The 22969-nt window shown below is 40.8% G+C and overlaps 1 protein-coding gene across 1 annotated transcript in view; it reads right to left on the bottom strand.

The window, feature by feature from the left end:
* The window catches only part of CSMD2 (CUB and Sushi multiple domains 2), a 771224-nt gene that overhangs the window by 48752 nt on the left and 699503 nt on the right, over positions 1–22969 (bottom strand). Inside the window, exons 54-56 of the mRNA XM_087728138.1 lie at positions 14107–14280; positions 12398–12586; positions 3980–4153 (exon numbers count right to left, since the gene is read on the bottom strand). Coding sequence (XP_087584264.1) covers positions 3980–4153; positions 12398–12586; positions 14107–14280 — 537 coding nt within the window. The remainder of the gene's footprint in view (positions 1–3979; positions 4154–12397; positions 12587–14106; positions 14281–22969) is intronic.

Genomic DNA, 22969 nt, shown 5'->3' with positions numbered 1-22969 from the left:
ACTGAAACATTGCCAAGATAAATTTATATATATATATATAAATTTGGAACCTAAGGATGCTCATTGTCTATTTAATACTTTTGCATTCCATCACTGATAACAAATCTAGGCAGCAATTTAAAAATATTAAGCAGCATTTTTTTTTTAAAAAGGAATTAAAAGCAAGGATGTAAATGTAGAAAAATACTGAAGCCACCAACGGATCTTGGAGCAAAACAAACAAATAAGCAAACAAATAAATAACAATCTAAGGAATAAAATAAAACAAATAACAAGAGAGCAGTTCAACATTCCCTGATGCGCTGCAGCTCTCATGACTCTTACCCCTTGGTCCCAGCACATATAGAAAGTATCAGAATAAGAGGTGGGTTGCTAATTTTTTTACTACTGGGTATGTTTCTGCGCACACGAGCGATGCTTCTGCGCATGCGGGTGGGTGAAGCCTCCCGCTGCCACTACTACCGGTTTGTTCAATCCAGGCCGAACCAGCAGCAACTCACCTCTGATCAGTATGTGGGCATGAGCTTCTTCATTGCCAACATTTTCCTTTGGTCAACTCATCTGTTACCTTTTGGGTTACTCCTGGTCCAAGTTCTGATGACATTCTATACTGAGTCCTTTATTCAGAATGTGGCAGTGGTGGGATTCAGCCGGTTCACACCACTTCGGGAAAACTGGTTTTTAAGTTTCTGAGCAGTTTGGGGAACTGGTTGTTGGAAGAAATAATTAGGGCAGAGAACTGGTCGTTAAATTATTTGAATCCCACTACTGGACTGTGGACCTTTCTCCATCTCCGTTTCTGCCCTTTTGTGGAAAATATGGCACTATAGAAATAGGGCATCAATGGTTCAAGCAACAAATCTATCTAAAGCAATCTCTTGAGTAACCCTTGGGACAATTCCAAGCAGATGTACACAGCAACTGCTAACCCTGTTTACATCTTTTTTCCTTTGGTTTGGCTTGCCAATTCTGGTCTTTTTCAAATTGGAAATTACAAGGTGCTTCAAGGCCACCTGTTAGCTTTGCAGAAACAGAGGTGCCGGCTTTGTCAGGAGCAGAGAAACGGCGCTCCAATGAGCCAGCAAGTCATTTCCTCTACTGTCAAAAGGAAAGTGTGTGCGTGCAAGGAAGCCATTTTGAAGGAGTGATTTGACAGCTGGAATGGTGCCTGCTCCTTTACTCATGTGGTGACCATCTGTTCTTGCCTCTTTCCACCAATCACAGTTTTTTTTTTTAAATGCAGCTCTCCAAAACAAGTCTGGTGCATTGCTTGTGTGAGAGACACAATGTTTTTTTTAAATCTTTTTTTGGACATGTATGGAATTGAGCTTCTCTATGTAAAGCGCCAGCAATGGGCCACATTTTCCCCCTCCAAACCAACTTTGCAAATCATTTTTCTGGCTAGATATATAGTGAGAACTTTTTTTAAAAAAAAATTCTTTATGAAAAGGTTTTTTTTATAAACAGAGGAGGAATTGTACATTCAAGATTTTTCCCCAGTTTAAATTGCTTTATTAGTCATAAATAATTTGTATATGAGTAGAAATGCCTTCAAATTACAAATATTTAAAGTTAGTTTACATTCCTAGCATTTTTTTGGCTGAATACGTATAGCAATTAAACTGGTACAAACCAAACAAGTGTTTATAGTATTTGTCCTCATCATGAGGATGGTTCATTTATTATTTTGGGCAGCACTGTGACATTTAATAGTTTTAAACTGGCCATATTTTCTCAGGCATAAGTAATGGACAAAATCAAAAGCTAATTAGAAAGCTGCCAAGAGATTTAATACATGGGCATTGTATCTCTCATACTAGCATGTATTACTGTGGATTTTCAATGTAGTCTCCTTCAGTGGCAGCCCATGAAACTGCCAGAGATTGGTGACTGGTGCTGCTTTGAACAGCTCTGCTAGAGTCTGTGGTCATCTCTTGTGACAATACTGAAGAGACACTTCTTTCGAGATTCTCCCCATTTTCCTTCTCATCCTCTGTGCTTCCAATTGGTAAAAGTGTATGAGGGACAAGCTTGTTGCGTTGAGGCCCAATAATGCCAATCTTGGTTCATGACACAATAGAAAATAACTCTGGTAAGTTTTCTAGGATATAATGTGGGGCACATCCAAGTTTTTAATGGGTAAGTACTGGCATCAAAAATGGTGCAAGCTTAACTAGATCTCAACCTTCTCACAGCTTAAATCACATGCATAATTATTTACTTATTTAATGGTAGAAAACCTTTCAATTTCAAGATCCTTAACTGCAGTCCAAAGTGAACAGAGTATCTGGCAAATCTACTGTTTCATTCTTGGTGCACGTCATGAAACTGCAAAAGCTAATTTTGCTCTCCAAAGAATTCAGGTAAGAGACAAGAGTTGGGACAGATCAGAAAAGGGGTCATGTCAGGGCAGAGAACACACAGAATCAGAATTGGGATTCTTTTATGTTTTGTAGGTACACCTATTCCTGAATTTAGGTATCTTTAGAAGGTGTTCAACACACCACACTCTCCATAGCGGTTGCATGGTTTTGGAGAGAAGGTGACTAGCCTCTGAGATAAAATGTCACTGAACATTGAATATGAGGAGAAAGTAAAAATGGGTTCTGCCAATTCTTTAGGCACTGTTTCCCCCCCGCAAGCAGCATAAAAAAATGGATTAGATATTGATGCAGGTAACCGCTTGACTTGATTCTAATTGAGGGTCTCCTGAAAAAATTATGAATTCTAGTCACATTATTCCAACAGCTTTAAGCTCTTCAAGACTGTGCCATGTATCAAATAGGAGATGCTAACAAAAGACTTGCTGGATCAGACTAAGAAAACTTCCTTGTTGTTTGATGCACATACTGGGGATATCCACATGGTAGACACGATAACTTTTGAAGGACAAGTGTCTGTCTCCACAAGTCTTCTCCAATTTTCCAACCCAACTGTTAACATGGCTGTGCTGATTGAGGGTTAATAAGTGTCATCTGATTCATTGGAAAAGCTTAAAATAGATGGAGACTCTCCTTTAAAAAAGGTAACAGACATAATCCAGCAATTTCTACTACACTCTGTTTTCTCCTAAACCTGTGATGGTGAACCTATGGCATGCATGCCACAGGTGGAGAGTGGAGCCATATTTGCTGGCACGCCAGTTTTTTCCACTTTGATGTGCATGTGCATGCTGGCCAGCTGATTTTCAGCCATCTGGGGGGCTGTTTTTGCCCTCCCCAGCCTCCAGAGGCTTTCCTGAAGCCTGGGGAGGGCGAAAAAAGGCCTCCCCTGGTCCTCCAGAGACTCTCTGGAAGCTGGAAATGGATCATTTCCAAACTTCCAATTGGTCCGTTGGGGCTGTTTTTTATCCTTCCCAGGCTTCAGGAAAGCCTCCGGAGGCTGGGGAGGGAGAAAAACAGCCCCAAGGGACCAACCGGAAATTTAGAAATGATCCATTTTGATGTGCGCACATATGCAAGTAGGTGAATTGGTGTGGGCACACGTGTGCATGTGATAGTGGGCACACGTGTGCATGTGATAGCACGCACACACATAATTTTGCCACGCCATAAGAAAAAGGTTGGGCATCACTGTCCTAAACCATGTCGTGTGCTGTGCATATACTGAAAATATACGTCTTGCATAAATTATAAATCAGTCCTATAGTGAAATCTTCTGCCCTCTAATTTGTAAGACTGCCTGCCAGAAACTTTTAGTTAATTAAAATATGGACTTCAGCTGTTTTTTCTTGAATGTGTCACTTGAAAGCTGACATTTATAACTGTACCTTGTATGAAATCTGACAGAGATCAGGAAAAGACACAAGTTATTGAAGGTCTTCCCTGAAGTTGCCACAAGTGGACCTAGTTCTCTTCCAAAGCATGCTTTCCTTGAAATCCAGATTGTTTTATGCAACCTTATTGAGTGATGCTACTTAAAGAGATGGGAATAAAACAAACCCATGGTAGCTACCTTGTTTGCCACTAAGTTTTCTTACCTGAGCAATGAGGTAGAGAGCCACTCCAACGCCCATCAAGCTGGCACGTACGGGTGGAATTGCCAATCAAATTCCTGCCTTCCTGGCATTTGTAGCGCACTACCGCCCCTACGCTGTGGACATCACCCAAGATCTGGGCATAGGGTGGGGATCCAGGATGGCCACAGGAGACCACTGAAAGAAAGGAACACCAAGTTTTCAATTCAAACAGAACTAAAGTTGTATTATATTCATTCATTCATTCATTCATTCATTCATTCATTCATTCATTCATTCTCGCTCTCTCCCTCTCGCTCCATCCACTTTCTATATTGCCACAATTGTATTGCTTCTAAAAAGAGGGAAGGGGGATGCATGACAAAGAAGCAGGCAAGATAGAAATGAAATTTAATTTCATGCTACTAATTAATTAAACCAATTATTCCTTTTTAAAATTTTAGAATATTGTGTGTTTTAGTAAAAAATTTACTTGCAAAGTTTTGGGTACATGTATATATGTATATATACTGTATGTATGTATGTTTTAATGGAGGATACAGACAGAGGTCCCTACTTTATCATTTTAGCACACATAATCAAGAGGAAAAAAGAGCACTCTTAACAGCAAAAGCCGTTTGGAAACAGAGCCAAGAATTCTTCTCTTGCCCAACAGGAGCCTTCCAATTCAGTTTAATTTGTTTTAAACTGCAACAAATCTGTGCAATCTCCACACAAGAGATTTCACATTGTAACCACATGAGTGCTGAATTTATTTATACACACAGATGGAGCTGTGCTAGTTGCATTCTTGGTATTTGAGCATCCTGTGGATCAAAAGTATATTTTGGTGGGTCCTGCTGGCACTTGTGATTGGATCCACACGTTGCACCAAGTCACGCTTTGTTTAACCTCAGTTACAGTTAGTGGGAGAGCCATAATGTCCATATTAAAAAAATAGATGATATAGCAGAGGTGGGGACAAAGTTTTACGGTCAGAGGGTAGATTTGAATGAAGGGTGAGAGCTGCAATTGACGGTGCAAAATGAATATTGACCTCTGCATACATGTGACCAAGATTTGGCAGGCTGATTCTTTAGGTTTGCAAATAAAACTTGTTCTCTTCTAAGCAAGTAGACCAATGATTAATAACAGGGATATATATTAGGGTTTGTGTGCTGCTTTGGGTTTGATTCTAAAAAATTGCTTTAGAATATGTGGGGATGTGATCCATCTGCAATACTTTCAACCTGCTACATTAGGGCTGTCCAATCTTGGCAGCTTTTAAGACTTGTGAACTACAACCCCTAGAATTCCACAGCCAATTCTGGGTGTTGAAGTCCACAGATCTTGGGGTCACACCTCTGTGCCACATCTTTTCTTGGATTACTTGGCTACCCTCCACAACTGCCCTGTGAATCTGGTTAAAGAGGCAACTGCTTTGAAGAGTAGCAAACAGCCTTCATATTTGTCAGATCATTAGATCTGAAACAATGCAGATCCCTATTTTTTTTTCATAGTGAACAAATGATCAGATTCTTCCCTGATGCACTTGCTGTTGTTAGTTGCAAAGTCATATCTGACCCATTGCAACCCCATGGACAACGTTCCTCCAGGCCTTCCTGTCCTCTACCCCCCCCCCCCCCGAGTCCATTTAAGCTCATGCCTACTGCTTTGGTGACTCCATCCAGCCACCTCATTCTCTGCTATCCCCTTCTTCTTTTCCCCTCAGTCGTTCTCAGCATGAGGCTCTTCTCCAGGAAGTCCTTCCTTCTTATTAGGTGGCCAAAGAACTTGAGTTTCATTTTCATGATCTGGCCTTCTAAAGAGCAGTCAGGGTTGATCTCCTCTAAGACTGACTAGTTTGATCGCCTTGCAGTCCAAGGGACTTGCAGGAGTCTTCTCCAAGATCATAGTTCAAAGGCCTTAAATCTTGCGCGCTCAGCCTTTCTTATGGTCAAAACTTCACAACCATCCATTGCAACTGGGAAAACCATAGCCTTGACTGATGATGTATCTGCTTTTTAATATGCTTTCTAGATTTGCCATACATTGATGCACTTATCTATGCTATATTGTTAGTGAGGTGTTATGGGCAACATATCTGACATGGTTCAGAAGTCTGTTACTTGAAAAGCAATATTTCTTCATCTGCTTCCACAAAGACTGTTATCTGAACTGAGGTTTTTTTCTAATTTTCTTTAACCAAATCTAAGTCTTCACCATCCTAATACCTTTTCAGAATGCTTAAAAAAACTTGACCAGAAGGCGTGAAATATGTACTTAGTAAGAAAAGAAAGGACTGCTACACATGAAAAGCATTTGCAAAACAACATGCTTTTTGTGCTTTAATATTCTGTCAATGAGCTCCAAGTTAAGTCCATGAGAAGACTGTGAAAGAGATGGTCTGAAAAAGAATACCCAAGAACTCAAATATAATTTAAGAACAGATACCCCACGAATTACAGGTAAACTGAGAACATGCAACAGTGACAGCACTTCTAAAGATTAACAATTTCCTACACGCCCCATTTCTCTAAAAATGAATTCACTCATGGTAGTAGATACTTTTAACTAGAAATGCCCAAAATGGAGAAATAACATCTTTTGTATTCCACTTCACAGTGATATTGTCACACACGAAATGCCTTTTAACAATATGCGATTATCAGCTACTTCCATTCATCCTTCCTTCCTGAGCCAATTAGACAGAAATGGGAATTGCCTGTTGACTGCTCTTTTTGACTAATATGGGGCTAACGGCTGAAACTGTCTTGCGGGCTATACACAGGATCGTCTAATGAATTTGTGACCTCAGGCAATGGGTGTCTTCAGTTTTACACTGTCAAAAATGAGGAACTGAAACAAAGAATACTGTGTATAAAACCATTCTGGGAGACCTCAACTCATTTCTAAACTGTATTATAGTAGCTTGAAAGAGAAGTGGGTTTTAGCATTGTTGCAGTGATGACAAAGCAGCCAAGAGATCTCTCTCAATGTCATGTCTCTCATTTCATAACATTAGCAGAAGCATCCTGTGCAAAATGTAGTTCCAAGGTCTAGTAATAAAACTTAGGGCATTCTCAAGCATTCTGAAAATCATAGGAAAATAATGATAGAATAGAATGTTCTTTTGTAATGGGGGAAAAATGAGAAAGCTCAAGGCAGACTTTGATATGGCACAAGCATTCAAATGAGTGAGAAGCTTATTCTTGAAGAGTGAACTGGTCTCCCCAAAAGGAAATCTTCAGGAATATGAGTTTTAGTGGGGAAGCATGTTCTCCCTATGTGTCCTCGGCTGTTTGATTAGTCCTAATAGGTTGAAAGTGGCTCAGTGGCGAAAGTGGATCAGAAAGGTTGGCAGTTCGACAATTCAAATCCCTAGTGCCGCATAACGGAGTGAGCTCCCTTTAGTTGTCCCAGCTTCTGCCAACCTAGCAGTTCGAAAGCATGTAAAAATTCAAGTAGAAAAATAAGAACCATCTTGGGTGGGAAGGTAATAGCATTCCATGCACCTTCAGCATTTAGTCATGTCAGCCTCATGACCATGGAGATGTCTTCTAACAGTGGTGGCTCTTCAGCTTTGAAGGAGATGAGCACCACCCCTTAGAGTTGAAAATGACTAGCACATACAGTATGTGCGATGGGAACCTTTACCTTTACCTAATAGGTTGAAATTACTGCTTGTTGAAAATAGTGTGTTCTTATTATCATGTATCCATCCCTGGATGGAGGGTATAGCTGCCTGGGGAATTCTGGGAGTTGAAGTCCACACATCTTAAAGTTGGCATGGTTGAGAAAGAAGCATTGCTTACGGCTGTGTTTCTCAACCTTTGCAGGTTTTAAGATGTGTGGATTTCAACTTCCAGAATTCCTCCACTAGCCTCTGGAAAGTTGAAATCCACACAACGTAAACCTGGTGAGGTTGAGAAGCACTGCTTTAAAGCAAAGACCCAACCAATGAGAGGTGCTAAAGAACTTTGGCTGTTCTTGAAAGAAGTTGAGTGGGATTGGATCTGGCTGGCTAGGGAATTCTGGGAGTTGAAGTCCATAATCTTAAAGTTGCCAAGGTGGAGAAGCACTGCCCTAACTTAACAATTGCAGTAATTTGCTTAACATCCATGACAAAAAAAGTTATAAAATCAGGCATCACTCACTTAATAACTGCCTTGCTTAGGCGGACATTCTGGTCCCAGCTGTGGTTGAACACAGAGAATGACCTATACCTCCTTGTTCTGGAAATCTTCATCTGGGAATACAACAAAGTTTCCTACTCTGTTCCAAGCACTTATTTTCTGCAATAATCTTCTCTAAAACTACTTTCCACTGATTTTCTCTCATACTACTCAGCAGAAATGTCCAAACTCACATCAATGTATTGTGTAAGATCTATGTTTCATCAAAAGCTGGCCCAGGGGGTCTAAGCCAGGAATAAGTCAAAAATATGATGATGGAAGTCTCCACCACATAAATGGAGTTCTCCTCCCATTTTACATGTTCTCCCACATGATGCGTGAAAAAGAAGGCCAAATCTTTGATTATAGTCATCACCATCATGTTCATTTTTTTTTTACTCATCCTTATAGACTTCCTATGGCGATGGTGTCTATATTGCTTTAATGGTCTTTTCTGCAGGAGATCTGTTGAGTTCTCTAAATCCTTTTTGATGCAGTGTTCCTTCCATAGGGGAATACTGGGAAGAGAAAGTAGAAGTGGACACACCAGTACTTTCAGATCTTTTGAACTCTGCTGACTGTCTGGTAGGTTATTTACTCATTCTAAATGCTGAAAAGGCCACGACTGCCTGTCAAAATGCCACAACTTGGTTAACAATGAAGTTCAGGAGATTCCTTAGATCTCAGACAGTTGGCATTCAGTAATTCAGTCACCTCTGATTCTTTGGGGCTCAATGGCATCATTTTAGCAGGACTGTCTGCCAATAACTGTTCCTTTGTGTCTTGTAAGATCATGGATATGTCATCAGTGATATTGTCAACCTGTCTCCTCCTGTCATTTTTTATTATTATCTTCTATTTTTCCAAAGCTTTGTGCTCCTGCATACTGTAAAGCACTTCTTTCAAACATCTTGCACAAGACTCTACATTTAGCTAATTGGAAGATTCCAATTAAACCCTTGTTTTTCTCAAAACATCCTGCATTTTTATGTCCATGCCGAAGTGATGTCCACTTGAGATAAATTATTTTGGTAGCGTCCATGCCTAAGATGACAACTATATAAGCTTACTTGTACAACAGTTTTGTTACCCTAATTACAGCAAAATGGCCTTATTGTATCAGTTTTCCATGGTGGCCAGATGAAATGCCTACGATACAGGGAAAACAGATTGTGCTGAAGAAATTAAATTAAAAAGACATTTGCTCCTTTAATTGCTTTAAGAGAAGGAAAGGGAGGCGGAGCACTTAAACTAAACTACCTTGTACTTTAAATGTGCAAAATCTGGACCTTCCACATCCTGATAAATATAAGGCTGGTATCTTCCCTTGAGCTGTAACATTTCTCTGGAAGTCATTAGTCATATTAATTAGCAGACTGATGGTGTGACCAATATCTACCCTTGGAGAACTCTTCTATTTAGGCCGATATTCTGTCTTGAATTATTCCCTAAACCTCCTAAGGATGCTTGAAGAATTCAGTCTTTACTAATTGCGTTAAGGGCTGACTTGAGACAGACTGTTTGATGAATATGTAAACTGGATTTTAGTTCCACTGTTCTTTTTAAAAAATTTAAGTGCAGATGAATGTACTCATTTAAAAGGGATGAATTGTGGATGAAAGACATTGGAAAGAGATAAAGATGAGAAATAAAGAAAGGGATTTTACTCTAAATTCATTTTTGGGGGTGGGGTGTCAATAGCTGCAGGATTTTAATGCATATGCTGCAGAGGTGGTATTCAACAGGTTCTGACCAGTTATGTAGAACTGGTAGTGGAAATTTTGAGTTCGAAGAACGGGTAAATTTCACCTCTGACTGGCCCCGCCCCCATCTATTCTCTGTCTCCCGAGTCCCAGCTGATTGGGAGGAAATGGAGATTTTATCTTTCCCCCAGGAATGGGGAGGGAATGGAGATTTTACAGCATCCTTTCCCAGCCACACCCACCAAGCCATGCTATGCCCAACAAGTCATGCCCACAGAACCGGTAGTAAAATTTCTTGAATCCAACCACTGACTACAACTGAATTTATATATTGCTAACATGCATATACTCTGAAATTGCAGATTTCTTTTGGTCCTTCCAATTTATTTAATGCTGTATGGTGCTCAGAATGCACTAGGCATTCTTGGCAAAAAGATATGCTTCATTTGATTGAGAGGTCCATCTCTTCCTTTGCTCTTCTATTTTTTGCACATTTCCCCCGTGTTTTCATTTGTTCACGCCCATCAAGCCACGTCCCCAGAACTGGTAGTAAAATGTTTTGAATCTCAGAATTGATATACTGCCCCATGGATATAATTTTAGAGGTGGCATTCATCTCTGATCTTCCCGTCCTTGCTTTCCATATATTATATGAAGTATAATCATAGTTGATTTCTGTTTTAGCTGGCACAGATTAGGGAGCCCTTTTCTCCCAATATTGCACTCACTGCAACAAAATAATCTTGTGTGGCTTTCTTTGGGAATTCAGAGATATAGATATAAGGTGTTTCCAAACTTTATACCCACATCTGCTATCTAGAGAAGGGAGGGAGGATTGATAGATTGTGAATGAGTCATTCATTGAGATCAACTGGGGACTTAAAAAATGGGTCCGCAAAGACTTCAAAAACACCTTCTGAACTCTTTGAAACTAAAGCAAGCTGGGAGCTACCAGAATCAAGAATGTTGCTCAACTGTAAGTCCCATCATTGGCTTCCTGGGAGTGGTTTCACAAGATTGGAAGTTGCCCAGGGGGCATGCCTGCCCTCCATGGTGATGAGGTTCCCAGTCACAAAGAGAGGAGACGGATTACACCCTAATAATAGACAGAACAGAATGATAGGCCGCTAATCGCTTATCTTCTCCCTTGTTTATTATCTCTGAATTTATTATCTCTAGTGGCTAATGGCTCCTATTTCTTCCTCTCAGAGAGAATGCTAATGATGCTGATAGGGGCCAAGTGACCAGCTAATGCTGTAATATGATGGAAGCAACGTCTCTCTCTCTCTCTCTCTCTCTCTCTCTCTCTCTCTCTCTCTCTCTCTCTCTCTCTCTCTCTCTCTCTCTCTCTCTCTCTCTCTCTCTCTCTCCTCCCTCCCTCTCTCTCTCTCTCTCTCTCATGAAATAGGAAAATAAAAGATTCCTGCTGAAAAAGGGGGAAATGCCATTAGATGCTGGCAGGCTTTGGGCACAAACAAGCAAACCAACAACAATGGAGAATAACAGAAAATCAAAATGAACATTTTGCTACAGTTTCTATTGTTCAGTTTTTGTGTGTCCTTTCTCATTCTTACAATATTTTTGTGTGTGTGTGTGTTGTGTTGTGTTTTATTTTGCTTTCAAGGGGATATTTTATTTTATTCATTTATTTTGATTGATCCCTGGTCCCCCCCCCCCCCACAACCATGCAACACTTATTATTTTAATCTCCAACTGCTAGTGTGGAAGGGATTTCCACTCCCGAATTGGCATTTTTAGCCACACCAGATGCTGCTTTAGGACCTCTTTCCAGAGCACGATACCATAGCCTTTTGAGACTGAAGGATGCCAATGTAATGTGAGAAAGCTCCTCTTATGAGTCTGGAGGGTTGGCATAAGCTGTAGTTTCTCTTTCCCCTTATTCATGGGGCCAAGAAAATGGGCAGGGGGAAGCCATTGCAATCACAAAACAACCTGTAAAGGACACATTTCCTTTCTGAATGGAATGTTCTGACCCAGGCTTCCTTATAAAGCAAGAAGCAAAGTTTTGATCCGGACAAAACCTCTTTTATTTACATGACTGTGAATTTCTTTCATTCACAATAAGTAAGGCTTTAGCAAACAGTCTTTTAGAGGAATGTTTATCCACACACACCTTATCTCATTTGGAACACTACAAGATAACTAGTTTCCAAACACAGGGCAAAGCAAAACTTGACACAAAGTCTCTTATAATTACAAACAGAACTTTCCACTTCTGACACCACCAAATGAACGAATTGTTTCCTGCAAAAGCAGGAGGGGCCAATCACCTCCAAGGTGTGGCTTTACTCCTAAGTTGACCTTGCTTTCTTAGTTGTTCTTGTCTTCTGGCAGCTCTGTGCATGCGCACACTGGGAAGTGGCTCCAGCTGTTCCTCTGCCTCACTCCTGTCTAGCTCCCTCATCTGAGCTTTCCTCAGCCCCAGAATTGGCCCATGTTGCTCCCCAACCTCCTCACTGTCCGACTCTGCTGCAAGCTCTGCTGGCCACCAGTAGACCCTAACATGAATGGAAATCAAAGTAAAAGGAAAGCAAGGAACTTACAATGACAGACAGGCAGCAGGCGGTCCCAGATGCCATCTCCCTGGCAGGTAAGCACATGGGTGCCCAGTAAATAATATCCACGGTTGCATTGATAAGAGACAGTTGTTCCAAAACTGAATCTGTGAGGCCCACTTGGTTGCACTTGACGGACACTGTTTTCCAGGTGTCCAGGATCGGTACAATTTACAACTGCAAGCAAATCACAGAAGATAAGAAAAACATTAGCAACAACAACAAAATGAAAAAGTGTTATGGGGAAAGAAAAGAATCTCACTTTTTCCCTTCCGTTTTTGAAAATAACATGGGGGGATAGTAGATCAAATCAAGGGTATCTGTGGGTGTAAGCAAAAGGATAGTGGCTGCAAGCTGAAGGCACAACTGAAGTGCCACCTCTTTTTCATATTTATGTGACCCACATCAAAAGGGGGTGGGACTCTGATTATGTGGTTGCAGCAGCCATCCTGACTTTTTAAACCCTCCCCACCAATGCCACTGGATCAAACCCTAGTGTTTTACTCAGTGGTGAATATTTTTTTTACTACTGGTTCGGTGGGCATGGCAGAGGAAGGATATTGCAAAATCTCCATTTCCTCCCCACTCCTGGGGGAAGGATATTGCAAAATCTCCATTCCCTCCCCACTCCTGGGGAGAAGGATATAGGTGAATGCTCATCTCTGTTTCAAGACCATTGAGCCAGTGCTATCCAAAGACATTTCCACAGTCACGTGGCCAGCATGACATCATAGAGTGCTCGTACCTTACTGCAGAAGTGGTACCTATTTATCTACATGCATTTGCATGCTTTTTTACTGCTAGGTTGGCAGGAGCTGGGGCTAGGATGGTAGCTCAACCCATCATGTGGTCCTTGGGTCTTGAACCTGGGCTGCCAACTTCCAGCTGACAAGCCCAGCATCTTAACTGCTGAGCCACTGCAATTTCTTTTTCATTAATAGGAATTGTTGTGAAGAGTGGAGTCCTTGGTGGTTTCTGAGTTCAACCCAGAGATACATATATTCTCTTGACTGAAGTGGTATAGGGTTTCCTCCCTTTGTCTGAAGTGGTGTAGAATTTCCTGCCTAAGCTAAGCAGGGGGTTGGACTAGAAGACCTTCAAGGTCCCTTCCAACTCTGTTATTCTAGATTTTCTAGAATGTAGAGAAAATATTCTTCTATTGTACTGAAGAGAGGTGGATGGTTGACCAAAGCTCATCGAAGAAGCAAAACTAGACAATACTCTTGGTGCTTTCAAATGCACTCTTTTAAATAATGATTGAAACATTATAATTATGTATTTTGGACACACTTCATTCATTTGGTCTCTGTGTTTTTATGGTTTTACAGTTTTAGCTGTTTTATTGTGATTGTGAGCTGCCCAGAATTGTGATTTAAGATGGGTAGCCATGTAATTTTTTAAAATGAAATAAATAATGTGTTAGTTTAATTTTGGTTTTAATCATCACCAAACCGTTAGGCCAGGGCCTTTTTCCTTTTATCTAGGCTTTCCACATGACACTGAAGCTGGACTGTGCTGAGTAAAGACCCCTCTTTCTTTCAGGAATCTGCTGGGACACGTTGAAAAGAAACACAGGGAGGTTCTGCTTATGGCACTTCCATCAGAAGAGAAGCTGCTCCAGGCTGCAGGACAGATTTAGATTGCAGAAATAAAGGGGGAGGGAGGGAGAAAGAGGGGGATAAAGAAACACAACTTACTGCGACAGATGGGCAAAGGTTTACTCCACTGGCCATTTGCCAAGCATTGGGACTTGGAAGTCCCTTCCAGGTGATATCCAACGTTGCATGTAAACTTGGCCACATTGTTGAGATTGAACTGAGTGCCTTGGGTCAGACCATTTGTTGGATTGCCTGGATGACCACAGGTGATGGCTGCAGAGAGAATGCAAGATATTACACCCCTGCCTTGTTCCCTGGCTCAAGGACATACAAATGCCAACTACAATAGAATGAAGTGCTACAGGTGAGATTTTTCCCAGGTTTGCCCATCTTCTAGCAGCATCTGATTTCTTTTCAAGCCATATAATGAAAGTCACTCCATTCCCCTTTCTAGGCTGACCCTTAACTAAGCTCTTAAATACCCTTAAATACAGCTCATCTGTCTGGAACCCGCACAGCATATCGGACATTAATACAATTGAGTGAGTCCAGAGATATTTCACGAGAAGAGCCCTCCACTCCTCTGCTTGCAACAGAATCCCTTATGCCACCACACTTGAAATTTTGGGCTTGGACAGCTTAGAACTACGCTGCCTTCGGTCTGAGCTAAGTGTAGTGCATAAAATTATGTCCTACAATGTTCTACCTGTCAATGTGCCTACCGTCCCTGTCCTAAAGGTTGGGAAAGGAGTCCCAAACGTGTCCCCTCCCCCCTAAAAGGCAACTGGACTTCCTTGTTTGTTTTTTCCTTTGAAAACATTTCACTTCTCATCCAAGAAGCTTCTTCAGTGTTCAAAGAAAAAAACAAGAAATTCCAGTTCTCTTTGGGGAAATGGCAAATATGACCTGGATGATTGAGAATCTCCATAGACAATCGGAGAAGGAGGGGGATATTTGAAGGAAGGATTGTATTTTAGCCACAGAGTTTTTTTCGTGGCCTTCACCAGCCCCTCTCCATTTCCGGCAGACATTGTTGCTCTGATACTTTCTTTCAAGGAACATGGTGCTTTCCACAGTACAGGTAACAACCAATAGACAAATAATCCAAATAACTGCTTTCAATAACTGTCATTTTATTTCATTGAATCGAATCACCAATTATATCATCTAAAAATATTTTGTGACTTAAGTATTCTTAGAAATTAGAAACTTCGGTAAGATTTGCCTTTGGTTGATTATTCAGTTGTTCTAAATGTGACATTCTCTTCATTTGCGTCACGATTGCATCATATATTCCATTTTGTAAAATTGAGAAGTCTCTGTTGGCTATACTTCAATATGTTTTCAAATCATTATCTCATATTTTATACAACTGACACAATTTCTTTCCCCATTCTTTCTGGGGATTATCTTTGCCTACCCACCTTTTGTAATATTGATAGATAGATAGTCTGTAGCCATAACTTATTTAGGCAATTTAGAAAACAAGAGACTCTTGTTCGGGCATTCAGCTAAGTATTTAGAGAATTCATACTTGTATGTAAAGCATGTGTGAAAGCTGGCTTGGCCTTGCCTCTTTCTTTCCCCGGCTTCTGGGTATGCAATAACTGCCTATCCATGGTCTCTGGTCCATGACTGAAAAATTGATTGATTGATTGATATTGTCAAGAAGAGCTTGATCATTGCTGCCTTAAACAAAAGTAAAACAACTATGGAAAAATAAAACAATGGTAGTACTAATAGTAATAGGTGCCTTGGGTGTAATTCCAAAACATAAAGAGCACCAAAATCACAATCCGTCAATTGCAAAATGCAGATTTATTTGATACAACTTACATCCTGTGATGATACCTCTAAGACCATCAAGCATCCACATCTGCCTATTTCAGGTCCTTGGGAAGGACTTGATAGGTGGAAAAAATGCCAATCCACTCTAAAGATTTGGCTGACTGTGCGGTAATAATAATAATGCATTATTATTATGGTCTGTTGTACAGTCAGCCCGATGTTCAGATTGGACTTTACCTATCGAGTCCTTTCCAAGAATGTGGGAGAGGCAGATGTGGTTGTTTGATGGTGTTACAGATATTGTTGCAGGATAATTATGTTATTATTATATTATCAACAAATAATAATATGGCTAGGTTTCATCCATACAAGTATCATGGGAAGCTTAACCTCCTCTGAAGCTTTGAATAGAGGTAAAGGTTCCCCTCGCACATATGTGCTAGTTGCTCCCAATTCTATGGGGCAGTGCTCATCTCCCTTTCAAAGCCGAGGAGCCAACGCTGTCCAAAGACATCTCTGTGGTCATGTGGCCAGCATGACTAAATGCCAAAGGTGCATGGAACACTGTTACCTTCCCACCAAGGGTGCTCCCTATTTTTCTACTAGCATTTTTACATCCTTTTGAACTGCTAGGTTGTCAGAAGCTGGGACAAGTAACGGGAGTTCACTCCGTTACACAGTGCTAGGGATTCGAACTGCCGACTGCCAATCTTCTTTGTATATAAAGGTTTTTTTCCCATTTTCATAACATATAATCATGTGCACTATTAAATAGCCAACATCATATTGTATTATTAAATGTTTACATCAACTGCCAACATTTTGATGGACAAACTGAGCAACTTAGCCACTGAGCCACCGCGTCCCTATGTGATGAATAATTTGTGCAAATTGTCTTAATTTGGTGAAGGCTAATGATACCATCCTCAAACATTTAGTTCAATGTTTTAACGCTGTTGTATACCAAGATGCTAAAATAGATGGTAGCATTTAGCTCACCTTGACTGATTTCAAAAAATCACAGTTAAGCATGATAGGTCATAGGACAATTTTTTTCAAATGCCAGAAAAAATATTAAACCACTTAGGTACCATTCCCAAGAAAATGAGAGTATGTGAATGTGTTCGTACAGTCATCATAAACTGAGCTTAACCTGAAGCAAGAATTTCTCTTTTCAACACTTAATAGAAATAACTGTCATAGAAAATCTCCTCTACATTCCCCCCATGGATCTAACTTAGCCAAGCTTATCAACTCACACGTGTAATGTTAAAACCCTTAGAGCTATACACTCATTGAGACAGAATGCGGGCTCCTAAAAGTTGTATGGGGGAATAAAATAAAGGGCATGCGACAATATTTCCTTTAACAAGATGAAATGGCACACTGTAACTTAAAATGCTGCAGGCCACAAGAAAACGTTGCAAATCAAACAGCTTTTTAATTCTTTATTTCCTACAGGTTCACATACAAAACATGCTGGAAAGGATTCCCCCCCCCCCCCCCAGAATCCAACATACCGTATTTTTCAGAGTATAAGACACACTTCCCCCGCTAAAAGAGGGTGAAAATTTGAATGCGTCTTATACATTGAATGTAGCCTCACCCATCCACCGGCCCCCACCCTTTTGCCTCCCAGCAATTTACCTCCTTGCAGCAAATGGGGAAAATGGGGCTTGCAGAGGCTGCAACAGGCTATGGCAATCCCTGCAGCCTGAAACAGCTGATCATCGGGAGGCCCATGCTGAAACTGAAAGTGAAATTTGCTGTTTGCTGCACAAGGCAAATTGCTAGAGGTAGATTTTTTTTTCTTGTGCTAATCAGGCTGTTTGCTGCTTGCTGCAAGGAGGTAAGTCAATAACTACAAAAGCCTATAGAATGTTCAAATTATTAGGCTTATTTTTAAAAGACTGCTTTATTGTTGTTCTAGACAACTTAACAAAATGAAGAAGTTTTTAAAAATAAATGCTTGATCAGAAGAGGTTCAGAGCTATTGTATCTTCTTTTAAATAGCAGAGAATGACGTATACTTCCAGAAAGCCGCATCGATTTTAACAGCATCTGTACAAGTATAATCTGAAATGTAACATCACAAACAGTTTATATCATCTGTACTGTTTGCTGTTTGCTGTTTGCTGCAAGGAGGCAAATTGCTGGGAGGCAGAGGCAGAGGCATGTCTTATACTCACAGTAACTATTCTGGCTTAAGGTATCTGAGTGTTATATTTCACTATTGTGTTGAGGACAACACGCTTGTTCCAACCCATTCTCATCTCGAGGGCCTCCATTTTTCCTCAAGGGTGCTTAGGATGGGCCTTTTTAGTTGCCTTGTTGGAAGCATACAGAATGGAACATCAAGCAGGATAGGTTGCTATTGGCATTGTGAAACTAACAAGAAGGATATCCCTAAAAGTGATACTGCCATTCAATTGGGAGGAGGGGGCCTTGGAGTCAATTTATTGGCAGTGCCTGTGACAACTGATATTTTACAACTGGTTTCCTGGCACGAAATGCCTGAGATCCCCTCACCTTTTAGGGGGATGTTTATGATGGCCATCTGGGACATGGCACTTTACTGGGTAATGGAAGATAGCCTTGGGAATGTATGTTTATTCGGCTCTCAGGGCAGTTGATAAAGAAAACAACTTCACACTTACGTATTGACTAGAATCTGCATTCTAACAAAGAGGAGGGGGTCACTATTACTTTAATTCTACTTGCATTGCCTAAAGGGATTCAGATGTTGCTTTGCATTTAACAGTTTCCATTCTTCTTAATTAAAGGTTCCTTTTGAAATAATCCGTTTCAAGAGTCTTCACTTTCTTAAGTTAGGAGAGGAGCCTTTACAAAGGGGTTGAAATACACCAGAAAAGATTAAGATCATTTTGGCTGATAAAACAGGTTTCCAAATTTGAACAGTAGAATTAATAACCTGCCAAGGAGAGAGGGAGGGGACCCTGAAAAGATTTATTTCACATTAGAAAGTGAGCAAGAAAGAAAAATGATGGCTCAAACCAGCGCATATTCACAGAAATATTTTTTGAGTAATGAGGGTATATGACAGCAACTGAAGCTTGCACTTATATTGCTCTTGTCTAGCCCAACCATAGAACTTTCTTGCTCCTCATAAATACAACAGATGTGTCTGACTGTCAAAAATTGGGGGAATTATTGCCTCTGTGATGGGTCACGTGAGGAAAGGATTCCAGTGAGGATCTTGCTCTGTAAAGACTCAAAAGTAGCAATTTGGGATTCAGTTTTAGCCATGTAGCACAATAGAGCATAGAATCACAGGGCTGGAAGGGACACTGGAGGCCTTCTAATCCAACCCTCTGCTCAAGGCAGGAGACCTTATACCCCTGATGGTGAACCTATGGCACATATGCCACAGGTGGCATGCAGAGCCCTCTCTGCAGGCAGACCAGTTGTCACCCCAGCCCAGCTCCACTGTGCATGTGCACGCGCCAGAAGTGGGTTGCTCCCAGTTCAGCCCAGATCTGGCAAACCGGTAGTAGCGGAGGTGGGAGATTCCTCCCACCCATCCAGACGCTTCTGCGCAGTGAGTGAACTGGTAGTAAAAAATTTGAAACCCACTATTGGCACACGCCTCCCATTGGCCATCTGGTCTTCGGGTCTCTGCCACGCATGCTCAGGGGGCAGAGCACATGGAGGGGATGCACGTGCACATACAAAGGGGGGAAGGGTGCTTGTGTGTGTGGGGGGGGGCTTACATTGCATTTTGGGGCTCACACAGTGCCCCATGCCCCATTTTGGCTTCCAGGTCATTGTGGGAGACCTTCTGGGTCCAAATCAAGGGACAGGGAAGCATGTGTGGATCCCCAGGTCCTGATTTAGGCCTGGAAGGCCTCCTGCACCAACCTAGAAGCCAAAAATGTGGGGAGGGCAGGGTGCATGTACAAGGGAGCACAGGGGGGTCACATGCGCATGCAGGGGGATTTGCACATGCATTGCATTATGGGCTAGGGTTTCAGCATGCAACAACAAAAAGGTTAGTCATCACTGCCTTATACTATCCTGGTGAAATGGTTGTCCAGAATATTTTTTTGAAAAATTCCATTGATGGAGTACCTACCACTGCAAAGCATTCCATTGATTGTTCTCACTATCAGAAAATTTCTCATTACTTTTAGGTTGGATCTCTCTTTAATATTTATTTATTTATTTATTTATTTATTTATTTATTTATTTATTTATTTATTTATTTATTTATTTATTTAATAGGCTTCCATCCACTAGTTCTTAATCCTGCCATCTGGTACTTTTGAAAATAAGTCAATCCCCTTTTCTCTGTGATAGCCCCTCATGTACTGGAAGATAGTTATCAGGTCATCCCAATCCTTCTCTTTGATAGACCAGACATACAGCACCCAGCACCCTCAACCCTCATACAATTTAGCCCTCAAACCCTTTTTAGCACACAACCTACAAAGCTACCTATGACCTCTGATAACAACCAATCAGGATATTCCTCCTGTGCCTCAGGAAGTTCAAAGCCCAGGAGAGGGCACATAAATCCAGGGACTCTCAGCATCTCTGTCTTTTCTGCTCAGGAACTCAAGCCATGTGTGATCCTGTCCACCATTAAATCATCTTTCCAAGCAGCCTCCATGTTTCCAGGGTCTTTTCCCCCCACTTGGAACTGAACCCAGATGGACATTTCTTCCAACACTCTTCTCTGCACACTTCCTAGAGTCTTAGCATCTTTATTTATATTGCTCAAAGAGAAAATAAAAGCTGCTTCTTAATTACTAAAACATCTCATGTTCTCTTTTATACAATCACAAATAAGGGATATTCTCTTCCTCTTGGAAAAGCTTGTGTCTGTTGTATGTCTCACAGGTAGAGTCAAAAGGGTTTCTCTATTCCTTGCAGGCTGTAGCAAAATGCATCAAGCATTCACAATGAGAAGGGAAGAGGACTAGGCAACTACATGGAAGACCAGTCAAAGAGTGTTAATTACAGGTTTTCAGCAACTTGGTTTTTTTTCCTGTGTGGTCTCAGTGCTGTCATATACATGGAAGATTAGCAAACTGTTCTTCCCACGGGTAAATGCTCTGTTGAAATTTGTAGGATTTGTTTTGGCATCTTATATCCATCTTAAAATGCCCTTTAAATATATGTGATTAATTTTAGATCCCGAGAGGAAGACCTGGAGTGGAATTGTTGAGCGTTCTTTAGCAAACAAAACACTACTTTGGCGAATGCAAAGTAAGTGAAATAACAATAGAAACAGAATCAGATCAAATATGTGCTCAGCTGAGCATCTTCTTTTATACCAATGCAACCAAAATGAACAGGAGAAAAAGGGGGATTTCCTTTGAAGCCCAAGGTAGCATAAATCCACCATGACTTGTGAATCTCGATAGATCTGTCCTTCTTTACAGAAGTTGAATCTCTTGCAGATCCACCCCAGTGAATTGTTAAATGGAACACTTATCTCCCACAGTTGTGGGTGCTTTTCAAGAAAAGATGGAAGAACCACTTGTCCAGGATGGTATAGTATAGCCCCGTGATGGAGAACCTATGGCATGCGTGTCTGAAGTGGCACATGGAGCCATGTCGCCTGACACGTGAAGAATCACCCATTCCTCTTTCGGGTTTCTGGCATGCATGTGCACGCGTTCCGGAAACTGGAAGAGCTCGTCTTTCATTTTCCAGGATGAGCATGTGTGCTCCCTTTTTGGCACTCAGTGCTGAAAAGGTTCACCATCACTAGTACAGCTTTATTGTCATTGTACATCATGTATACAATGAAAGTTGTTGTCATGGTGCAATCCATGACAACAAATACAAACAACATAAATAGTATAAAGAATAATCCCTATGCAAGTAATTAGGAAATTAAAAAGAAAGAAAAAGAAAAACCAGTCTTATGTTTCCATGTGTGCATGGAGTGATTGTGGTTGTTTTGAAGAGTCTGACAGCCCAAGGATAGAAACTACTTTAAAATCTATTTGTTTGGCTGGCTATGCTTTGATGACTTCTGCCTGATGGTAGATATGCGAAGAGACACTATAAGGATTTCTGCCTTATACCATCTTGGACAAGTGAAGGTTGGACTGGGAGACCTCCAAGGTTCTTTCCACCTCATGATTCTATGACGTTTCTACAATATTTGTCATAAGGAAAAGACTTGACAGAAATAAAGTCTAGAATGGGCTCATAATCAAAACCAATAATAGATCTGCTGATAAAACTGGGTGAACCAAAATTGTAGGACAGCTTAATTTCCCTAGGATGCATCTTTAAATATTTCAGAAATCATATTTTTTGATCCAGTCAAATATGCAATCCTTAGAAGTTCTGTTTTCACCAAATTTTTAACTGGATCTGCAGAAGGGAGTGAGAAATTCTAGAAATATGAAATGATGATCCCAATCAATTAACCAAGGCGTTATGTTTTGCTATAAACTGTCCTATACAGGGCTAACAATCTCATCTCTTTACTCAAGTTGTGAGTAATTCATTCAGTCATTTGTCCCATTTTGCAAATTTAGTTCTCCAAGAAAAGAAGCCGGAGAGAAAGGTGCTGAAAAATCAAAACTCTCCCTTAGGGAGCTAACTGGCAGTATTGAACATACATCCCAAAACTGGCTGGTGTGACCAAGCAATGGCTATTATTACCTGGCTGGTCAGTGAAATGGGGTTAATGAATTAATGTAACCTTGTCAGGTTATGTGGGAAAAAAATGGCTGGAGCTTCAGTTAACTCCAAACTGTTGTCTACAGAGATTCTCAATCATCCAGGCATGGTTGTCCCAAAGATGCTTTTCTAAAAGGAAATTGGACTTTTTTTTTCCCCTTAAAAAGTTTCAGTTCTCATCCAAGAAGCTTTTTTCAGTTCTCTGAACTTCTGTTCTTCAGAACTGAAGAAACTTCTTGAATGAGAAGTGAAACATTTCAAGAGAAAAAAACCCAAGAAAGTTGAGTTGCCTTTTGGAAAAGCATCTTTAGGACGTTGAAAACTGGTGACTTTTAACCAGAATTATTCCTACTGGATTTCATTACATTTTATTAAATCTTTGCTACTTAATCCCAAAGGCTTTGGGTTGACCACAGCAATCAAAGAGAGAAATTGCAATAAAACTGATAAGGGGGAGTGTTCTGACCCAGGCTTCCTTTAAACGTAAGAAGCAGAGTCTTGTCCAGGCAAA

Source organism: Thamnophis sirtalis, unplaced genomic scaffold (assembly GCF_051295495.1).
Source record: "Thamnophis sirtalis isolate CommonGarterSnake01/CBP01778 unplaced genomic scaffold, rThaSir2_p1.2 scaffold_13, whole genome shotgun sequence".
Taxonomy (NCBI): Eukaryota; Metazoa; Chordata; class Lepidosauria; order Squamata; family Natricidae; genus Thamnophis; species Thamnophis sirtalis.
The sequence above is the reverse complement of the archived record's forward strand: the minus strand, read 5'-3'. Positions and strand labels throughout refer to the sequence as shown.